Here is a 17,529-nt window from a genome sequence, read left to right as displayed (position 1 = left end):
TTAAAAGAAACAACCGAACCTGAACACACACACATAGTACTGCATACACCATTTTGCACGACCACCCCCACTGACACCTTGGTGGTGCACGGCGCTCCAGCGGCGGTGTGGAGAGCAGCGTTCTGACACCACGACACGCGTCAGTGGTACACACACACACACAACAGACAAAGATCCCCCCTGTAGCCTTCACAGACTGTAGGGGCAAGTGCTGTTAGCGAGGACCTTCGAAGGCCGTGCGGCACGGCACGCGAGAGGGTGGGTGGTCAACACTACGCCCGGCCGCCTTTGTCTCCCCAGTGGCGAATGTTTACAGCAGGTACTCATTTGAGGCCGAGTCGACCTAGGGGATGCCCAGGAACGGTTCAGACAATCGTCACCGGTGTTGGTCGTGTGCGGGAATCGAACTCGGTTCGCCAGGTTCGTAATGCAGCGCGCTAAGCACGACACTACCGCTCCCCGTGGTATTTATATATATATACACACGGACACACACAAGGCGCTCTCGAATTGGACGTCGACACAGAATCGGTTCGGTGATACCGAAGAGTGTAGCGAGCAAGTCACAGACGCCGCGGGCACGCTGTTGTGTTGCGCGTGTGTAGTGTGTGTATATATACATACACAACGGCGTGTTGCTTTGCGCTGCAGAATGATTGTGTGGTGCTGCTGTTGTTGTGTTACTGGGGGTCGAAACGTGGTGGAAGCATGCGGGGGGGGGGGTCAGGAGAGACGCGCTTAATGTTTGGATGCTTTTAGCTTTGACAAGACAGCACGCGCTGATCACACGGATAGCAGGGATGCTATGGAAGTCGGACGGTTGTTATCGCCCGTGCCGTTTAGAGATCCATTTACCACCATCACCATCACCACCACGCATTATGCACGTTGTACCACTGCTCGGACACCCGTGCATATTATATGACTGAGTGCTTCCGGGGGGTTGAAGATGCATGCATAAGCTTGCTGCAAACCGTTATCAATTGCTGTTGTGATAATGTAATGCAGCTATACGGTGTCGTTTGTTCAGTATATTGTGTGCTGTATATGCAAAAATATATTTGTAAAAAAAAAAACCATAAGGCCAATGTTTTCCGAGAATGTATTTTATTTTAATTATTTAAAAAGTTAACAAGGAAAATACATTGTATACATATACGACTTATGCGTTATAATGTCTGAACATCGCAAAAAATATGCAATGTGTACACTTTTATATTAGGGAGCTGGGAGAGAAATTCAAACACACAAGAGCGATGGCTAAAGATTTTGCGTTTTGTTTTTTTAAATTATTTACTGCGATTCCAGAGACAGAGCGAAAGAGAGGAAATGAACAAAGGGATATGTACAACGCATTGTTAAGAATAAAACAAAACAAAAATGTCTTAAATATTCCGAATAATTCCGAAATGGCATAAATATGCAGTTTTTTTTTGTCAGCGGACAGATAGGTAATGTCTATCAGTCAATCTGATATCTATTTATGAAGGCAACATTAACAAAAATAAACTCAAAAAAGTCCTGCGATTGACATTAAAGCTACTATAAGAGCTCAGAGTGACAAAGGATGTGCATTCCGATCAGAAGAGTAGAGTTGGACGCGATGTCATTTTTACTGCACAGCGCTTTGGGTTTGAATTACTAGCTGATGTATTTAAATATAAACTATTAAAACGATTTTTATTGTTTATTTGTCTGCAAAATAACTCATTGTGTAAGTACTATAAGCTGCCTTGGGTCCCAGTGCAATTGTACAAAGTGAATGCTAAGTCAGGCAAGAGCCAAATTGCCCAAAGGTGCACACACTTTTTATTTTGCTTTATACCAATGGTTTATGTACATAACAAATAAAAGCACTGCTAATACAATTTACAATTGTAAACTTAACATACGTATTGAATGAGACTTGTCCATTACCAAGGTTACTGACTGGCTGAATGCTTTTCGAAAGATGCACACATATCTTTATTATTATTTTAAAAATTCAAGTGAATTCATAAGCAGTTGATGCATGCGTCATCGTCATCATGATTATCGTCAACATCATAATTTCATATTATTAATCACTGTCCGCTTTTGATTTCACATTGAGACCCTCGTATCGAGTAGTGGAACAAGAGCAGTCTTGAGAGAAAAATACAATTCATGAAATTGGTCTGCACATTAAAAAAAAACATCGTATATTCTTGTAATTAACGCTGTTTTGACATCAACCTTTGAATGATCATCATCAACTGTTTGTTTTTCTCTCTCATAATTGTTGTTATTATACTATATGCGTCAAGTCTTGTAGGTACACAATGTATCACGGTTTTATAAACCAATACTCTGGCCAACGCAACGTGCATGATTTTTTTTTCCTTCTTCTTCTCCTCTTGTTTAACTATACAAAAAACCAGAAGCATTCTACAGAGTGGGGAATAAGGAGACTTCATAAACACACCAACATGCGTGCCTTAGACACCTTTGCCTATGCAATGCAGGTCTCCCGAACGACCTACACGTAACACACGCGGGCTCCTTGCCCAGACCAGGGGTTTTGCACTGGTCACACCAACCGGCACTCGGGCCCGTTTTAACTTTCATTTAAAAGTATCAAGTACATTCCATTCACATACGACAATGGAGGTATAGAGAGAGCATACTTGTATTTATTTATATGATGCGCTTTCAGCGGGATCTTGAAGTCCAAAAAAAATCTGTCCTCATTTCAATATTTAATCGAATTTACTTATTTCATTTTTTCTCTCAACTTGTCTAAAACACACCTTACAAGATACACCTTACTGTATACGAAAATGGTTATATCAAAATTATTAGTATGGAATCACGAGAAAAAACTGGTTTGCAACCAGAAAATACAAAACAGCTATGGATACATAGACACAGGACAATTTACAATAATTTGGAAAATGTTAATTTCCTTTTTGTCGTTTTTAATCTTTACATCGACATCCTTCCATTGCTTGAAAAAAATATGTCCATTTTTTTTTACAAAAAAAATTAAACAATAATAATAACTAAGAGCTTGCCATGTTGCACTACACATAAAACTTCTAAAGAAATACGCCGGCATCATTTTGTACAAGATATTTTTTTTTTACAGTCAAACGCTCCGGCCTGCTCACTTCACAGACTTCATCCGCTTTTGCTTTTTTTTCCTTCCTTCTCCTCCTCTCTCCTCTGGGCACCAGGACGAAAAGTCTGTTTCCCCCCCCCCGTTCCCACGGTCCACGCGCAAGCGAGTGTTCTCTATTGGATAGGCATGTAGGGCCAGTTGAAACTGCTTCCAGACAGTAACATGTCCCGGATGAGAGTCTCGATCGGGGTTTTACCTACCAAACGTACGAAGAAGAGCTGTTCGATTACCGAAGAGGAAACGGTGCGAAGCGAGGGCAGACGCAGCAATAATTTCCCGAACCGGGTCGGCTGGTTCGGGTACTGACTTCTCACGTACTCTTCCAACGCACATTGCGATTTCTCTTGTAGACTTTCTATGTGAGCAGCGTCCGACAAGCCACACGCATCTTTGGAGGGGAAATGAGACAAAGAAAGCAGCAAACCCTGTAAATTAAAAAAGACGCCTCCGTGCTCATGGTTCAGCAATATGCACACCCGAAAAAAGCCACGTCTGTTATCGTTACGTTGTTTATACGTTAATGCCGCCCGTGCCATGCATTGTATCGTAACGCGTACTAATGATGATCATCATATATCGTGCACACTTTCAAAGGGGTTATTATTCTCAGAGGGTAAACATTGCGAGGGCGTGGGGGTCTACCGTGTAACTCAAACAGCACGCATGGATCGCTGGGCGTATCGAACAATGATGTTTAATCCACAGCCCTTTTGTCAATGAAGAAGGCCTTCCCCTGCGCTGTATGTCGACCCCGTGGAGGTTAGTTAACCGTACTTCACCACGCTAGTTGCATGACACGGAGGGGGCACAGGACCCGGTTCAGAGATATTACGCGCCCACTGATGCGAATCGTGGCGGGGGGATCGAACTCAGGTGGCCGCGTTCAGAGCGCAGTGCGCGCACTATATGCCCCACCGCTCCCCCAACATAACAACTCGATGTATCAAACGACGTTAGCAAGGCCTGCGGCTGGCAACCCCTTTAACACGATACCCGCATACACGACGACACACAACGCACATTTCTGTCGGTATCATTCACGAAGCATTCCACGCGAACACGTCTCGTGGCCTAAAGCACAGGGCCACTGTACGTAACAGGTACAAAGCACGTGTTCTCTTTCTCACACACTTGCATTACACAGCAGCGTTGCGCATCTGCTGCTACTGCTGCCCCAGTGTTGACGAGGGCGGTGATATACACGACACGTGTTCACGTGGACGAGAGGAAGAAAAAAAAATCCCAATTTCGTGAATTAATAATACACGGAACAGCAGCAGCAGCAGCAGCATAAAAGCGTGTGCCCATTTCATGCGGTGAAAACTGTGAAGAAAGCACGCGGTCTTCACGTGGGCCAAACGTTCTGACCCCCCCATTTAAATGCGTACACGTGCACAGCTCCATGTCCAGATTACACCACACTGTACGTGGATTTCCACTGAATATTTTATACATGCAAATTAGTTATCGGTGCTTAAGCTGTCAAGGGGTTGTGTACCTGCAAATTAAGTGCCATCGAGAGCTACGTGCCGTGTACATTGTAATGGCAACACACACACAAAACGCTCCTGTAAAATGTTTAGCGGTCGAATTTGCCTGTTTGCGCGCGCGTGTGTATGTGTGTGCATACGAACGCGTATACTTAGCACGGCCGTAGCCATATTTCGCAAATAATTGTATAATGTCGCAAATTATCGTTTCGTGGCGTCTCTTAAGCCCAAACACTTTCCTTTAATTGCATGCAGTGGTAGAATTTATCCCGATATTACGATGAATGTATATTACGTGGTGTCGAACCGCACAATTAGCAACGTGTTTAATAAGTGTTACCAAAAAAAGTATATGCGTGCACTTAAAAATGCGGTTCTCCACTTAAAAGTAATATCGTCAGCTTTTTTCCCCTACCCAAAGCTGCGAAATGTGTTCCATTAATTGCCATAACTCAAAGTTGTATGCAGGCCAAAGTCTGCACGCGTATATTACAAATGTAATGGAGCATACGCTTAAATTTGTGTTTCTTTATCAAAGTGAAACCACATATAGACTATTTAGAAAAAAATACTGCTTGCGAGTAAAAAATAATCACAATCACTACGATCAAAATCACCGCAAAACTGTAATGCAATGAAATTTAAATGTGAAATTGCTGAATGAAGATTTAACCGCAAAACACAAGGTGCCGGTGACACATGCACGCCGGCACCATCTAATAAACACACCCATAAACAAACAAACACGGACCACCGCCACACACACACACACATCTCTCTCAATCCACGCCGTGTCATCTCTCAAGAAAGACTCACCCGTGGTGAACAGCACGATCGCCTTGATGCAGCTGTACTCGGCCGAGTCAACGTGCAGCGCCTTGAGCTTCTCTACCTGCTCCTGGAAGATGCGGATGTGGTCCATGAAGGCCACCACGCGATCAGCGGACATGGGCGACGCGTGGAGACCAGCGGCGGCGAGCAGCGGGGCCACGTGGAGCGGCATGGCGCATTGAGCCGCGTTCAGCACAAACAGCTCGCTCCACACGAGCCGTAACAGCGCGACCTGGTCTGTGATCTGCAGGTCGGGGAAGAACGGGATGTTCCTCGCCCACTCCACGGCGCTGAAGAGGAGACGCGCCGCCAGCTCGCAGATGTTCTCAATGCCCATGATGTTGTTGGGCTGCATGCACTGGCTTCCGTAGCGTGACGTGGGGTAAGGCTCGGCGCGCAGCAACAGCGAGATGTACCCCGACAGGTACGAGTGGCCGTTCAGAGGGTCGCCGTTAACCAGGGCGTACTGTGCTGGATTCGGATGCTGTGAAGGAGGCAGTCTTCCCCTCTGCACGGCTGCAATGGGAGACAGAGAAGACCGTTGCATTGCAGACCCGAGACCCGCACGATCTACGGGGCAGTCACATCGACAGTGTGGGGTCAAGCACAGAGAATGGTGGAGGAGGGGGGGGGGATGAGCAGGGAGGGAGGGAAGGGGGTTACAATATTTACTGTACTGTATACGTGGCGGCAAAACTGAAAAGGGGGGCTTGCAATTGACTAAAGCAAACGCACGCGTATATATATGTGCACGAGCAAGTGGACGTACGCACAAACACACACACGTGTGCGCGGACACACACGACACACCGCGCAGACGCACGCACACGAAGACGCGCGCGAGCCCCGACGACGAGCATTCAATAGCCACGACACGCACACGCGACACGCACACACACCACACAAACACACACACACACCACGCACACACCACGCACACACCACACACACAACACACACACCACACACACACCACACACACACCACAGGCACACACCACAGGCACACACGCATGACACGCACACACACGACACGCACACACACACACGACACGCACACACGACACGCACACACACACGATACGTACACACACGACACGCACACCCACACGACATGCACACACATACGACACGTACACACATCATAGGCACACACACACCACACGCACACACACGGCACACGCACACACGACACACATTTAGAATTATCTCACGCATAGCGTTTAATTGCGGTGGGGGCGGGGGGGGCATTTCATAAACGCATTGACAATACGTGATGGCAGCTCTTCTATTTACAGTCCGAACGCATCATGCGAATGCACGATGCACACCATAACACGCACGCACACACGCACAGGCGCGCATGCACGCAGACCCGTAAATAATAGAGAGACTGTATGGTGAGCGCGTGTGTGTGCGTGCGTGTGCGAGTTTGATGTTCGCGCGTGTTCTGTACCTTCGCGTCGCATGCCGACTTTGAGACATTTCTTGAGTCGGCAGTACTGGCACTGATTGCGGTGGTGCTGGTCGATGGGACAATTCCGATTGGCGCGGCACGTGTAGGTCAGGTTCCGGCGAACGCTGCGCTTGAAGAAACTTTTACATCCCTCACACGTGAACTGTCCGTAGTGCTTGCCGCTCGATTTGTCGCCGCACACGACGCACTCCACGTTCGGCTGCTGCTGCTGCTGCTGCTTGTCACCCTGCGTGCTGCCCTGGCCCGGAGTCGTGGGGGGCCCGCCCGACTGACTCGGCGTCTGCGGCGTCTGCGGCCCCGCGGGAGCCAGCGGGGCTTGTCCCGCCTGGCCGGGCACGTTCGGGGGGCTGGTCAGGTCGCCCTGTGGGTCTCGCCACGGCCCGACTACCATTGCCATCGCTTGTGGAGAGGTAGGGGAGCGGAGAGCGTCTGCCCAAATCGGGAGGAAGGTTGTGGGTCGTCGCGGCGATGGTGATGACGACGGCGGCGGTAGTCGTGGTGGTCGTATCGTTCACGACGGCGGTAGAGGCGGAGACGAGGAGGAGGAGAAAGGAGGAAGAGTCGTCGGAGCAAGCGGAGGCGATGAGATGCGATGGGAGGGCGGGCGGGCGGGAGGGTGCAGGGCGGGAGGAGTTCAGGATACGCGGGTGTCGGAAGGCCAGGTCCAGGGCAGAGCGCAGTCAGCCATTCAGGAAAGCAATATATATTATTATTAATATAAAATACCGAACGAAAGGTTAAAGATTACAAAGCTTCGCGCATCTGTATTAAGAGTAACAACAACAAAAAAATTCCGAATAAGACTACGACAATAGACGACCCTAGCGCTCGGAGAGAGAGCGAGAGAGCAAAGTCACAGTGGCCGCAAATGAGAAATCGGATTTGTTCTGACTTCCTTTCCGCCGCACGCAAAACAATTTAAAGGCGAAACACTCTCACGGATTCGAGGCGGGCTCGCGAGGTTTCGAGACACCTCCGAGAGAGCGCAGGAGTGAGAGAGAGACGCGCAACAACAACCAAAAAAAAATAAAAAGACACAAGCCACTTGGTGTCCCGAAGTTTGCCCACCACCTTATACAATAGGCGGACCCCCCGAAAAAAAAAAACCTCCCCTAATAAAATATTCAGAGAGTGCGCGCCGTTTGAAGAAGGAGCTGGGTGCTTGGCGGAGTGCGCCTCTGAAAGAAGGCGAAGCGCGGATGTCAGTATATAGTGAACTTTGACACGAGGAGCGAAACTGACACGTTACCGTGGCGACCGCTTCCATATAAGGCTCGCCGTGTCAGAGCGTGCGGGGAGAGGGCCCTCTGGCAGCTGATAATCAAAGGCGAATGGTCAGAGACTGGGGCCCGGGGGGTGGGTGGGTGGGTGGGCGGGTGTGGAGGGGTGGGTGGGTGTGGGTGGTTGTGTCGTGGGGGAGAGAGAGAGAGAATGTGTGCGTGTTGGGGCGGTTGAGGTTGGTGGGTTGGAGGTTGGGGTGGTTGGGCGGTGGGTGGAGAGAGAGAGGGGAGAGCGAGAGCGGTGTTTGTGTGTGGGTTGTAGTATGGGTGGGTGGAGTGGGGTTGGGGAGGTTATGGGATGGATGGTGGTGGTGGTGGGGGGGGTGCTTTAAGGGGGTTGGTGGGCGGGAGGGGGAGGACGGGGTGGGTGGGGGTAAGCTCATGGGGAGAGGCAGGCAGACCGGCCCCTGTGGGGTAGAGCCGGGGCTAGTGGCAGGGTAACTCGCGTGCGGTCGCGACCGTGCTCGTCGAAGGGGCTCTTCGGAATCGCCGACCAACCATCATCACCACCCCCCCCCCGCCTTTCCGATTCGGCTTCGCCCTGCCTCCCTTTAGAGAGCTTTCGTTCACGTTTTCCTCCACGTTTCGCATTGCGTTCACGAATCACCGCGCTCTCGTTACGGCTGTTTGTCGGCGGAATAGACGGTGCCATGTGGGTGGTTGAATGTGCTTTGTGGCTCGTCCTAGCACTCGGGAAGATTTGGATTATTGCGGGTAAAAGATAATCCTCATTGCAAGCCAAACAGTACTTGCTTAATATTTGCCATATGACTGGGTCATGCTCGGATGTCGTACCGTTTCTTAGTGGTCATTTGGTGATCCAAACCGGCATTAGTCTCTTAAAACGACGCGAACATTGTAGAATTGAAAACAATGGGACAATGCAGACGAGGCCTGGTGTAGGTGCAAGAGAGCGGTCCTGTGCCGTGAATCAGCCGACGTATGGAGAATAATTATATATATTTTCAAAAATCCACACTTTTACATTGCTACTGACACGTACCAGTGGGGCGGCGAGATAGGTTACGTTACAAACACACGCACGTGATGTACTCGCAAGGTAAAACTATTTCCACGCGTACACACGCACACACACACTGACCCAATATTGTTTTTGTATTTAGTTTGTTGTCCTTCCCCCGCACCTCCCGATGAGCACGGTGGGCTACGTACGGTGCGAAAGAAGTTCAACATACATACGTACATTCACGTGTTACTTCACAAAGCTATGCTTAAGCCGTTACCCAGATTTAGTTTTGGGGGATTGCATTTAAAAGTATTTTCATCAAGATTGTTTGGGCAAGCAAAGAAAAAGCAATGTTCCAGAATCAATTAACCTCGCGGATGAAATTGCCGAGAAGCAAAGCGCTTAATTGAATCGTAGACTGGGCTGTGTGCATAGTGTCACCTTTACCTGGTGCACACGTGTGCACGACTATATCTCATCAATAATTCACATCCGAGAAAGAAGGGCGCAATTATAGCTTTTAAAAACACAACAACTTTAAAGCAGCTCAATGTCAACGTTTGACTCGCGGCGGTGCGAAGAGATCGCTACTACGTGTTACTTCGTTATAATTGCTTTAAGTAAAAAAAATAGTTCAAATAAATACAACGGGGAAAAATGGAGAGCTGTCTCCACCAGACGTGCACTTGACTATCGCGCGTGTCACAGCGAGATCTTGCAAAAGCGAAAACATTTCGCTGCGTGAATCGCACCGGTTTGTATCCGCGAACGATCTGCAGTAACGACGATTTCTGCCTTCGCTGTGTGGGTAGGAGCGGTGGTGCTTTCGCTTCTCTTCATCACTGTGGCTGTGTAGGTTTTTTTTCCCTCCCTCTCTCCTCCCCCCCCCACCCAACCTCTTGCCCGTGCTGTGAAGAAGGAGCAGTATCTTACTGCCATCTAGCGTGTAATATCGCATTTAACACGGCCGCGTTGCGCGTTTTCCCATAACGCGCACCGGGAGGAGTTGTTGAGAGCCAACTTGGAGCAAAGAGTAAGCAAAGTCTCTCTTGTGTGTTCTTTTAAAAAATTGCGGCGTTTCTCGAATGACAGTGTCGAGTTAAGCGATATTTTGCGATAGCTTGTTCAATTGTTACTCATTCATTGAGTCACGATGTCATGACGAGACGTTTGCAAGCTGATTTTAGCAGGTTGTTGTTGGTGTTATTCCGTTCAAAGACGTTACGAGAACATTAGAGTATTTTACAATACGCGTGGATGTTTGCGTAGCCAATGATGTGCAGTAGACACAACTGCCGCTTTGTTCACCGTGTCTTCTGGTATGCTTATAATTGTTCATACTTAAAATAATTGCATAGTAAAGGATTCAATAGGGGATATTCGCCTCTGTGACTATTCCCTGGCATATAGCTTTAGAGCGTTTCAAATGGGAGTTTGTATTTTGAATGTACATCACCCCAATGTCAGCCCCCCCCCTCCCATTTATTTGTACAATTACGCTTCTGCGATTCGAAAACAATTGCCGTTAAACTTAATTACATTTTTAACGTGCACGCGAATAGAAAACGATTTACACTGTTGTAAAATGTGCAATGCGCCCAATGTTTTGAGAATTGCGAAATCTCTTTAACTGACATCTCAGGTACACACACACACGCATAAATATACCTATACAATAAAATATGGGCAGATCAAACTTAAACCATCCGTGATGCCATAGTCAATCACTTAGCATACACACACAAGTCAGCACGTATGTATTCTCGCTTTGTGACGAAATGACAGCTCAATTTAACAACAAGCAAACGTGCGACCATTCTCTCCTTTTCTCTAGTTCTCTCTACAGAACTTAAGTTTGACAATTTGCCCGTCTATTTCATAGCTCAAGTCTGTGCCGTAGTGTTTTTGGACGGGGAGTCCAAAAAACAGTCTCTCTCTCTCTCTCCAAAAAAGTGAATAGATATTTTATATTCGCCTCGTCCTTGACCCGTCGGCTGTATTTTATCACTGCACGCTTCAGCCCGTAGACACAACCCGAGCGAGATAGCGCGCACAACGTGCACACGGTCTGTGCGCTGCGAACCACGCAACGCACGTCTAAGACTCCGCGCTTGAAGAATGATGGACGTAAAAGACGAAGCAAACAATACATAGGTGAACGGTGTAGGGGCCTCCCAAACAAATATTTTTTTCCGGAGGAAACATCTCAAAGCGTTTGGGAGGCCAAGGCAAAGATAAAAAGGAGCCCGTCGAAAACCTCGCTATTACGTTCGTGCGTGGCCATACAGGTTTTTTTTAGTTGTTGGTACATTTCCGCGGAGTACGATGACACGCGGAGAGCGAGCGAGAGAGACATCGGAGTCAATGTGTTGAGTTCAAGGACTCACACGGCACACGTGACAGATCCACCGCCACACGAACGTAGTAAGCACATTACGGTTAGAATCTTTCGCTCTCACTCCTCTCGTTGTATATCAGATGTCTATCAGAGCGGTGACCAAAAATATAAATACATGGGCAGCCACGCGGTTTTTGTTGTTTGTTCGTCAATAAGTATATGACTAAATCACGTCACTTCGGAGGTATTAAAAAGGTATGATACATTACAGTACTTCGCCGTGTATAATCGGAGGTCAACTGCGACGCGTGCTTGTGCTATCATTCGATCGTGGCGGCTGTCACACGGCGCTGTTTTTTGTTTGTTAGTTGTTGCAACAATAATGCCCCGCGCCTGCGGTAGACACGGACGCGCAGTCACCCAGCGCACAAAAGGTGGGCCGCGCTATTCACGAATCTCAAGATTAGTAAGCGCGTCGCAATTTTGGGTTTACATATACGCCATCGTCGGACTGTGAAGATTCGAGTTGTAGCCTCCGCAGGCGCGCGCGAACACGCGCTCACTAATCAAGAGAGGAGGCAGTTGAAGTTACGTCGAGATCACTTTGACTATACAGAGCTCGCACGCACGCACGCAAAGTCGCGTTCGCAACGCCGCGTATTAACATCACGTATCAATCACGTAAAAGGCATCGTTTGTTATCGCGTAAAGCGCGCGCGCGCGCACACACACACAGACACAACAGCAGCAAGAGCCACAGGCAGAGTGCATCACTTCCCGCGTTCCACTTACCATAAAAATGCGGTAACGAGTCTAAAGACATGCATGCGTAGAAAACAACACGCCGTGGAGTGAATGCGCGCAAGGCTAAATATGTTTTAACTCCACGCGAGTCTGCAGGCTGTGGCGATCACAACGTGGAAACCTTCCCTGCCCAGGCACTGCCCAAGCCGGTTTCTATTCGCCTCCACCCTCTTCCCTCAATTCCCCTCCCCCCGCCCCCCTGCCCCCCCCTCTCCCTCCCTCAGCCCCCCCGGTTCGCCCTCCCCTCTCTCCCTCCCTCCCTCCCCCAGTCACCCCCCTGTTCACCCCCCCCTCTCTCTCTCAGCCGGCCCCCCCCCTCTCTCCCCTCCCTCCACAATTCAGTGCCCCAGGGGCCAAAGGTCCCTAACCCCGGTCGGGCTCCGTCTCTCCGCTTGGCTGCAGCTGCAGCCTTTCCCATTTACATAACAACTTCACTTGCCGTGCGTCCGCGGGCAGGCCGCGTCTCCGAATTCGCCTCGCAATTAGTCCGCAGACTTGAATTCGGCCATGGAAATTGCCACGTTTCTTCGTACTAATAAACACTCCCCCCCACCGCCCGCCCGCCCACAAACTCATAATCCGTTACATTAACATTGGCTGAGGTTATAGAATCAATAACCTTTTAAAAAAAAAGAAATATAACAGTTATTACCGCGCTCTGTCGCTTAAATGTTTATTACCGTTCCATAACTCTCAATTCGCACCTGAAATAAATAATGAAGTGTCCAATTTGTGTCACGTTTAGCTACCTACCTCCCCCAGTAAGACAGCTTCAAGAAGTCGTCTGCCGTATGGGTGCGGCAGACGTCACCACGGCTGTATATGATTTCAGGTCTGGTGGGTGAATAACCAAAAAAATCTGACGACTAACTCGAACACCCAATCCCCGACACTCGCGATTTCATTCCCAGAATGGTGTCAACAACACGGGGGCAATGCACGTGCTTTATGTGTCGTCGTCGTCGTCATCCTCTCGGTTGTCTTCAAACAATTTGATTTTGTGTGCTTGGTCTTCCTCGGATTTAGAGGTGTACTGGGGTGAGACGTTAAAATTATTTTCATTGAATTCTTGAATTTTGACAGGCTTGAGGTTATGAATAAATACGTCCGATTTTATTTTTAAATTAAAGGTATATAATATACACATATTTCGCGTTGAATATAAGCGGCATGTTCAAGTTAGCCGACAAACAACATGCTTATAAAAGTGTGGTGCGGGGGAATTCAATCATAACACTGCATAACCGTTCCTTAGAACGTTTTAAGTTTAATTAGAACTACAGTCTATATATTAGAAAAACAAGTACGGTGGTATATTCACCGATGCTGGTATAGGCTTTCGCACTGCCCTGCTCCGCTAATAACCCAGACGGCGACATCATAGGCGTCAATTCCAACAACGCGTTGATCTTCCACTGTACCCTCGATGCGATTTAAAGTTACGGCCCAAATGTTACATTTCGCTGTGTATTTGTTTTACGTCGTACGTGTACGCATGTCGCTTTATTGCGAGTGTACACACCACACGCGTGGACTACAACTTGCCGAATGTGATTACAGGATACGGTTAACAATATATTGTAGGTATAGATTAATTAGCCTACTCTGGGGTATATAAACAAGAGTCGATAAATGTTTAATTTGTATTGATAACTTCCTTTGCGATGCGCTTTTTCGTCGTCATATATTCGCGTTCTTATCAACTACATCGAGGTTATCACGACAGCGCATCGCCGCTATCTGTTATGAATGTTTGCATTTAAATATTCGTATATTAAGCGCGACTTTGTTAGTGCCTTGATACAAATAACTAAATCGTTTAAACCCCGACCGCATTTACGTACTGTATGGGCTTTACATCTTTGTTAACGTGATCAGGTTGGAGTAGTGGCGTGGTGGTTGGCAGACTTGCGCTTTGAACCCGACTTACCTGAGTTCGATCCCTGACCACGGCTGACATCAATTTGCGCGTGATATCTGAAACGTTCCACCCCCCCCCCGTCTCCACAACATCCTCCTACTCTTTCACCTACCTGCGCTGATACCAGCGTAGTGAAGTATGGTCTAACGCCAACCCCCCACCCACGATCTGTACCTAACAACGGTAGCAAAGAGGTCTTAATTCGGAAATAGATTTAAATGACGCTGTAAATATTTAGATTTTTTTTTAAATTAAACGTAACCATATGTGTGTATACAAATTATTTCCCATATATATGCACAATTTAGCCTGTTGAAGATAATCACATAAATGCACAATTACATTAATCCTATTACGCATCAGATTTCCATCTTATACCGACATAAACAATTAAATTATGTTGCTAGATATCAACTACGGTGCACGAGAGTGATGTTAACAGCCACACATTCAGTTCCGTCCCGGAAAAATCTGATTCACTCCAATGTATAGTTCTTCATTTTGAATCTCCAACTCATTCATTTAAACAAAAACGTAGAAAAACAACGTTTGTTTCCACGCTCATTTTTTTCCCCTTGAACGGTCGATGATCTGCCGTTGACTTAGACTCTTAGGGGGACTTTGCATCTTTTGAAATAAACAACATCATGGCACGACACGACCCCTAAGTATATCGCCGCTCGTAATTAAATGCCGGGGCGGAAAACAGCATCGCCTTTCTTTTCTTCCGTTAAGCTTCTGTCATTACGAGGCACCGTGTTTTGCCCGCTGTGCCTTTTCTCTGTTTTTATTCGCCCCCCGTTCCACTACCTTCGCGCGTGTGTGTGTTTTTATGGCTACAAAGTGGAGAGAGACGGAGGTGGTGGGGGGGAGAGAGAGAATGGAGGCAATTCCTTTTGTGCAAACATTTACCAAACTCACTTTGGCCGGGGACTTGTCTTTTTCCCTCCTACTCAATCAAAAAGTCTAATTATTTTATTGCCCCCCCCGCCGCCACCACCACCTCATCCCTCCCTGCCCTCCCGCCCCCCTTATTCTCAAAAGTGCCGCGAAGGCGATTAGAGGCGACGTGGTCACGACGAGGGCGAGGTTTGGGGGTAGAGACCACGGCTTTGCACGGTCGGAACCCGCTATAAAAACGACGGGCAGGCTGGCCAGGAAAAGTTGGCGGGCGGGCCCGACAAGGGATGGTGGTGTGGTAGTTGGCGTAGCTGGCTGGCTGGCTGGAGGGGTAGGAGGCGTGCAGGTGGACGGGAGGACGGGGGTGGGGAGGTGAGGAAAAAATATCCACCTTTGGTTTGGCGCTCCGCTTGGGAAACGAAAATCTGCACGGCCGCTGCTTTGCTCAGGGCGCCTACGCAGGTTCACGATCCGTGATTGTGCGATGAACGGTCGGGGGTGGTCTTTTAGTTGTTGGTATTGTTTAAGAATGCCGAGTGATTAATGTGTCGATAAACTAAATATGTATATTCGCTGTAACGCTGGTGAGAATATTAGTAGTGTAATAAAGTAAGGGTTAGCTCTTTGTCAATCCACTGCTGGATGATGAAGGCCTCCTCGCGCTGTTTGACCCATGCTTCATCAGCACGCCTCTGGTCAATGCGGGTAGGTGGGGGAGGGAGAGGAGGTTATGTGCTGGGGGGGTTGAGGGGGGGGGGGGAGATCGGTTCAGGTTTCCATCACCACTGATGTCATCCGTGACAGGGAATCAAACTCAGGTCGCTGGGCTCGTCGCAATGTGCGCTAATTACTGCTCTACCGCTTTCCCATTTATATGAAGTATATATGCGTATGCAATACTGGATTATACGTGCATCGTATATCTACATGCACGCGTGCTCTGATATACACAGTGATGTAAACGCTAACATGTGTACATCAGTACGTCTGTACTTATATCTATATATATATACGTTAGATTATATTCGTATACATCCGCGCAAACGCGCACGCAAGGATTACATTTGCAAATGATATACGTCAAACGTTTGTAAGGTTCCGAAGCATTTGATTGAATGACCGCATACCAATTTAGTGATGCGATGTTAAACGCGTTGCTTGTCGGCGAATGTAACAAGGCGACGTTCAGATTGTGGTCGAATGCGCGAGTCAAGAAAATAGCAAGATCAGGTAAGACGCTACATCGACAATAGACGTGGGCTTGCTGCCGTCCACAACCTCGCCTGCACGTCGCAACCGCAAGCCGGCTCGTGAAATCCAGTGGGCGCATTGCACTGGTCCCTGTCATCCTGCGCATTGCCTCGAGCCCGTGCAGTCGTCGTGCACTCGACGACGAGGTTCGTCATCGTCAGTTTCTCGTCGTGCGATCTTTACAATCCGGAGAGCCACTTGCTCCAAACGCCGTCACTGGGTGTTGGAAGGCGGCGTGGAGGCGCGGCGGCGATGGGGTTTATTTATCTTGCACGCGCGGCGACTCTTCCGTCTCTAATCGCTCCGGAGAGCGATACAAAGTGGGGAGAGCGGAGGGCGGCGAGGGGGGGGGGCGCTCGTTTTTTTTTTAGTTGCGCTGTCAAGAGTCCTTGAGAGCGTCCGTCCACCAAACAGCAACCTTTCACTCACAACGTATCCGTCTTGGCGCGCGGGTCCGAGAAGGAACGGATCGTGACAAGCGCTGACCCCTCCCGTGCCCAAACTCACCACCACCCACCCCCACGACCCGCTCCGAACACAGCAGCAGCTCCCCCCCCCCCCCCCGTTGCCTCCGCCCCCCGCTGCCTCCCCCCCCGTGCCCCCGCCCCCCGCTGCCCCCGCCCCCCCTGCTGCCCCCGACCTTTAATCTTCCCCCTCCTCCACCGCGCCCTTCCCCGGACGTACCGTACCGTACCCTCTCCCCGTGCAAAGGTTAACCGTCCTGCCCGCGAAACAAAAAAAGTGGCCCCTATATAGCATGCAGGGCACTCGTTTGGCACGAAGCAGCTTTGAAACGGGTTTCGCTTTTTTTTCTCTTCGGGAGCAAGTGCCAATTAGGCCACGGGCGCGGAGGTAAATACCGCGCCGGATTCGGTCATTGCACTTTTTATATCTATCGGTAGGCAGCGCGTAGCAGGTGTATTGCTGCTTCGTATCTTTGCCCCCCCCCATTGTTAAAACAATGTTAATTTTGAGCCCTGTGTTCGTAAAACTGCTTCACATGGCCGTGTCGGTCATGAGGGTTTTGTTCTACGAACCGAGATCACTTGCCTCGGTAGTCAGTGGCTGGGAATCGAACTCAAGTTACCCCGGGGGGCTCTGTAGCCAACGCTTTTCCACTTTGCCCGCATGT

General features: G+C 48.8%; 1 protein-coding gene and 1 long non-coding RNA gene across 4 annotated transcripts in view; one reads left to right on the top strand and one right to left on the bottom strand.

The window, feature by feature from the left end:
* Positions 1-1,090: 1,090 nt before the first annotated feature.
* On the bottom strand, positions 1,091-12,473 carry LOC144722036 (nuclear receptor subfamily 2 group F member 1-B-like). Of its 2 annotated transcripts, none has more exons than XM_078600107.1 (4): positions 12,314-12,473; positions 6,916-7,365; positions 5,446-6,030; positions 1,091-3,527 (listed from the first exon to the last, which is right to left on the bottom strand). In XM_078600107.1, exons 1-4 carry the CDS (start codon positions 12,342-12,344, stop codon positions 3,253-3,255), a joined length of 1,341 nt encoding a protein of 446 aa, XP_078456233.1. In that variant the 5' UTR covers positions 12,345-12,473; the 3' UTR covers positions 1,091-3,252. The 2 variants fall into 2 exon arrangements, with proteins under 2 accessions (XP_078456233.1, XP_078456234.1); XM_078600108.1 differs by having other exon boundaries at positions 5,446-5,976; positions 12,314-12,472.
* Positions 10,118-17,529, top strand: part of LOC144722037 (uncharacterized) — a 59,730-nt gene continuing 52,318 nt past the window's right edge. For both annotated transcript variants that reach the window (XR_013586010.1, XR_013586009.1), the window contains exon 1: positions 10,118-10,216. This is a non-coding gene — a long non-coding RNA (uncharacterized LOC144722037). The remainder of the gene's footprint in view (positions 10,217-17,529) is intronic.

Source organism: Lampetra planeri, chromosome 13 (assembly GCF_965212315.1).
Source record: "Lampetra planeri chromosome 13, kcLamPlan1.2.h2, whole genome shotgun sequence".
Lineage (NCBI taxonomy): Eukaryota > Metazoa > Chordata > Hyperoartia > Petromyzontiformes > Petromyzontidae > Lampetra > Lampetra planeri.
This window is presented reverse-complemented; position numbering and strand designations above follow the sequence as displayed.

Bases quoted from the DNA above. Each gene is read 5' to 3' on its own strand.
- LOC144722036 (XM_078600107.1), bottom strand. From the start codon at position 12,344: ATGTCTTTAGACTCGTTACCGCATTTTTATG. The intron at 7,366-12,313 runs GTAAGTGGAACG...CGATTTGGGCAG, and splicing joins CTCGTTACCGCATTTTTATG to ACGCTCTCCGCTCCCCTACC. The intron at 6,031-6,915 runs GTACAGAACACG...ACTGCCCCGTAG, and splicing joins AGTCGGCATGCGACGCGAAG to ATCGTGCGGGTCTCGGGTCT.